We start from the raw sequence: 4,625 nt of genomic DNA on the forward strand, positions 1-4,625 counted from the left end.
AAATGCAATGCAAATTTTTAAAAAAATTACCAATGTATAGAAATATAGAAATAAATGAAAAATTAAATAGCTACAGCAGTAAATAATTTTTAAAAACAAAAACAAATACATAATTTAGGAAAATTAGTAAATAAATTTAAAAAACATATAAAAAAGTAATAAAAAAAAGAATAAAAAAGTTAAAACAAAAATAAATAGGTTAAAAAAATAAAATAAAAATCAAATTGGATTTAAAATTTTTTTTTATAATCAATAGTAAACATAATCATAAGTTATTCACAAAAATACTTCATTAACATATTTTAAACAATAAATATTACAAATTTGAAATACAATAAGATATTTATTGACTATAAATTATAATAACTATGAATATAGCGAATAGCATGAAACATTGATGGAACTACAAGAAATTTACTGACCATAAAATTGTATCATTATGAGTATAGCAAATTGCATGAAAAATTGTTGCAACTACTAGAATTTTAGCAACTCCACATCACAAATTCAATATTCTATTTGGTGTGAATTGGTTTGATTGTTAGTTGCTACCTTTACAATTATATTTTACAAGGGATAAGATTATAATAGTAAATCTACACAAAATTTATAATCCTGCACAATATATAAAACAAGTATGGAAATAAAACAAAACAAAAATGTATTTTAATACTTTTAAAGACAACATTTAGAAATTCTTAAGAAGAAGTTCATAATGAATACAACTTGAAACAATCACAAATAAATAGAATATCAATTTCCTGTTCAGTAATAAACCAATTCATTTAAATTTACCTAATTGTTATTGACACAATTAAAGTTGGCCCATAACTACTTTACATCAATGTATGTTTATGGTTATTATATATAACAAATTGTTGGAAAAGGTAAGAAACAACACAACTGTAAAATCTGAACTTATCTAAGAAGCAAAAATTGTTTAAAAATTAAAATTTTAATCATATAAAGATATTTTTTTTTTTTTATAAGAAATATCAACCTGAAGACTGCTGCAGAACATTCTGTTATAAATTTTAATAAATATAAAATTAATTCATAGTCACAGTACCTCTATTTTACTTTTTATTATTACTCATTTTATTTATTCATTATTTTTTTTTTTATTTTCTTCTCTCGTCCCTTTTTCAAATTAACTTGTTTCTTTTTACTATTAGAGGGCAATTGTTTGTTTTATTTAAGTGTACCAATATAATTATTAATTTTACTTATTTCTTCTAACTCTTTTATTAAGAAGCATTATTCTTATCTATTTATTTTATTTTATTTTTTTCTTCTTTTAATAATAACATTGTTTATAGTTAGGGATGTCTTTTGTATAAGACTATACCTCCCCCATAATCAACTGTTAAAAAAATATATATACATATATATATAATATAATGGTTATATCGACCATGTAAGGCCCACCAGGGCCCTGTTTCATAATGAAAGTTAATAGTATTAGTTCAAAATACAAGTATAGAAACAACATGATAATTACACTAATAATTATTTTTTTTCACAATCGGGAGGACTATAAGTGATATTACAGGAGTTAAAATGTACTAAAGTACAAGTTACTATTGTACAAATCAGTGTAATTGTATTAAATTAAATCGATAAGACTAATACTATTAGGTTTTACTTTATTATGAAACAGGACCCTGGCCGATCTGGTAAAAAATAAAATAAATTGTATAAGAAATATTTTTTATATGTTTAAGTAAAAAGATTTTTACATAAACCTATTTTATTGATTTTTACCATGTTTCGGAGTCTTTATTCTAATCTGTTATCTGATCTCTTATAATTAATTGGAACCATTTCCTTATTAGAATTTTTTTTAAATGTTGATAATGATTTATATAATCTAAAAATTCTTTTTTTAATTTAAAGTGAACATTCTAAAAATCAATAAAGGTATTTAATTAAAAAAACTGTATTTGAAATATTTTCAGCTAAACATTTAAACACATATAGCAACAAAATTCCTAGTAATTAATCAAGAATAAAAATAGCATGAAATAAGCAAACGACTATCGAGTAGAAAAAATTCTTAATTTAACTGTTTATGACTAATGTGGTTTTACACTTATGACGGCAAAATATTATTGACTAATATTTCCATATGGTTAATAAGAATATGGAACAGTAATACATCGGTAATATGGTTGAGAAGTGTTCAATGCCATCAGAGATGGGCGAAAAATAACTAAAGTTGAAACTAATAGCTAAAATTGCCATGGGTACGACCCTTATTAATGAATGAACCATTGATAAATAAATATCGTAACCATGACAATTTTAACTATACCTAATTTTTGGCAGACTTTTTTGCAATATATGAATCAACAATTTTTCAGCAACAACAACGTATTAAGAACTGTGTAGGTATTTAAATATAATAAACAGGGATATATGGCAGAGATAACAGGATTAATTATCAGGGTCAATGGAGTTTAACATGCTAAAATTGTAGAACTGCAGAGAATTACTTTCTACATAACAGCATGCAAATCACTAGTTTGAATATACAAAATAAATCTTACATATTTGACAACTAATCTTATCTCCTAGTTCACCGAGCTATATTTCAAATTCACTAAAAAACAAATATTTCTTTAGCTTATAAAAAAAAAAAATTGTGGTAATTATAACATGACAGATAAAATCAAACAAGGAATAGGATGTTTTGAATGAAAATACAAATTAAGATGACTAACTAGTCTACTTTGTAGAAGTTTCGGAACTGTGTGAACATTTCAAAATGATAAACGACTAAGGAATTGGTCTAAAGAGAATTTACAAACACCCACAGAGAAAATAAAGATTTGTTTATTACTTACAGTTGGTGTAGTGGGAAGATGTTAGGATCTTGTTTGTGACGAGTGAAAAAGCGAACAAAAGTCTCGTGTTGAACCCCATCCCTTTGACTCAGGCATAAATGAGAATATGGAAATATTGGAAGAGAAACAAAAGAGTTACCCCGTGAGCGTAGTACAGGCTAACCTTCTGCCATAACACAGCCTGACGTCACTACTGGGCGTCTCCATTATCTCCGAGCAGGTAGCGAGATAATTTACGATACCCGAACATTTTAAGGGTTTTCGTGTTTGCTTTTGTGATTTTAATGATAGCTCTCTCTCTTTCCCCATTGTTTCTTATTTCTCTAGCTAACTGAGTAAACTCCTTCAGACTAAAAGTTCGGCTTGAAGGGATTGTTTACTCCTATGATTATAACATTCTTTTATAAAAGGAAGATGGTCCAGACTCAGTCATAAAACTATTTAATTTAAGTCAACGTTTGCCCCACGTTGCAGGGCTTCATCATGGCTAAAAAGAGATACAAACATCTAAATGAGGTAAACAATATATATTAAAGATAAAATTTAACGAAGGTACTAATTATTTTTTTGTTTTACAGTTTTTAGCACCTCAGGAAATGCTTAAATACGAATTTTCGGAAAAAACATTTTTTGATTTAAAATTTTAGCCTTACCGAAAAATGAAAAAAATAAACTAAAAACTACCTTCAACACGACTCAACCAATCTTCACGCAACTTGGAAGTGGTTTAGGGCTCTATAATCTGCACCAAAGAGTAGAAACCTGACCTTATAAACCGAAGATATATAATTTAAAAAGTTTTTCTTAGACTAATATTTCGCTCTTATAAGGGCATTAAATCTGAATTTTGTTTAGTATAAGTTAAAATAGAAGACATTCATCTTTCCCACGGTTATATTAACATAGGAACATAATCTTCCCGGGAAAATCCTGAACATTTAGCAAAACGCATCATCACTTTCGGATAAACGGTACGGAAGTGCATAAAGTACGAACAAATAAATATTGAATTTTATATATTAGATGATTGTTATCTTTTTTTTTCTTAGCCCTGATTAAGGCCTGAAATTATGGCCGAAACGTTGGCATTAATAAATCAGTTTTTACTAATTTGTGTTTTTTTACTGACCCTATCCCAAACATCTTCTCCGCATTTATATATATCCAAGGTGAAATATTAACTCATCATATAGAAAATACTTAAAAATTTTACAGGATGATTGTTCAGGTGCGATCAAAAAAAAAAAAACTCAGTCATAAAACTATTTATTGCTGGAAGATAGTCCGGGTGACGGTAAATAAAGGTATCATAATAAAAAAAAAGTAAAATAAAACTATTTATTGTTAACCAAGGTTTGGCCCCACGTTGCAGGGCTTCGCCAGGGCCCCACCACCACCACCAGTGTTTGTCATTTGTACTACAATCAAACAACCCTGCAAAGTGGGCCGAAACTTTGGTTCACAATAAATAGTTTTATTTTACTAGTTTGATACCTTTCACCACCACCCGGACTATCTTCCTACAATTTACTTTATACGGTCAACTATCTTTTTCAAAAATAAAACTATTTAATTTGAGCGAGGACAGTTAAGGTGCATAACCCTATATATCTGACTCAGCATTATCCCCTTCCACCATCATTGTATTTATATCCCCCTGTTACAGAGCTAAGGAGATCATTCAGTCATTAGAGTTGTTACTTTGTTATTCGTAGTAATAGTGTAGTAGTAGTAGTACATATTTTGTAACTTTGATACCAATAAAGTTTTTTTAAGTTC

General features: G+C 27.6%; 1 protein-coding gene across 1 annotated transcript in view; it reads right to left on the reverse strand.

Moving 5' to 3' along the window:
- The window catches only part of LOC106687720 (uncharacterized), a gene marked incomplete at its 5' end in the record, with an annotated part of 16,792 nt that extends 13,522 nt beyond the window's left edge, over nucleotides 1-3,270 (reverse strand). Inside the window, 1 exon segment of the mRNA XM_014431753.2 lies at nucleotides 2,847-3,270. Within this exon segment, the coding sequence (XP_014287239.1) occupies nucleotides 2,847-2,925 (79 nt within the window).
- Nucleotides 3,271-4,625: the final 1,355 nt, after the last annotated feature.

This window comes from Halyomorpha halys, unplaced genomic scaffold, assembly GCF_000696795.3.
Source record: "Halyomorpha halys isolate HHAL.00 unplaced genomic scaffold, Hhal_1.1 Scaffold1000.1, whole genome shotgun sequence".
NCBI classification, from domain to species: Eukaryota; Metazoa; Arthropoda; class Insecta; order Hemiptera; family Pentatomidae; genus Halyomorpha; species Halyomorpha halys.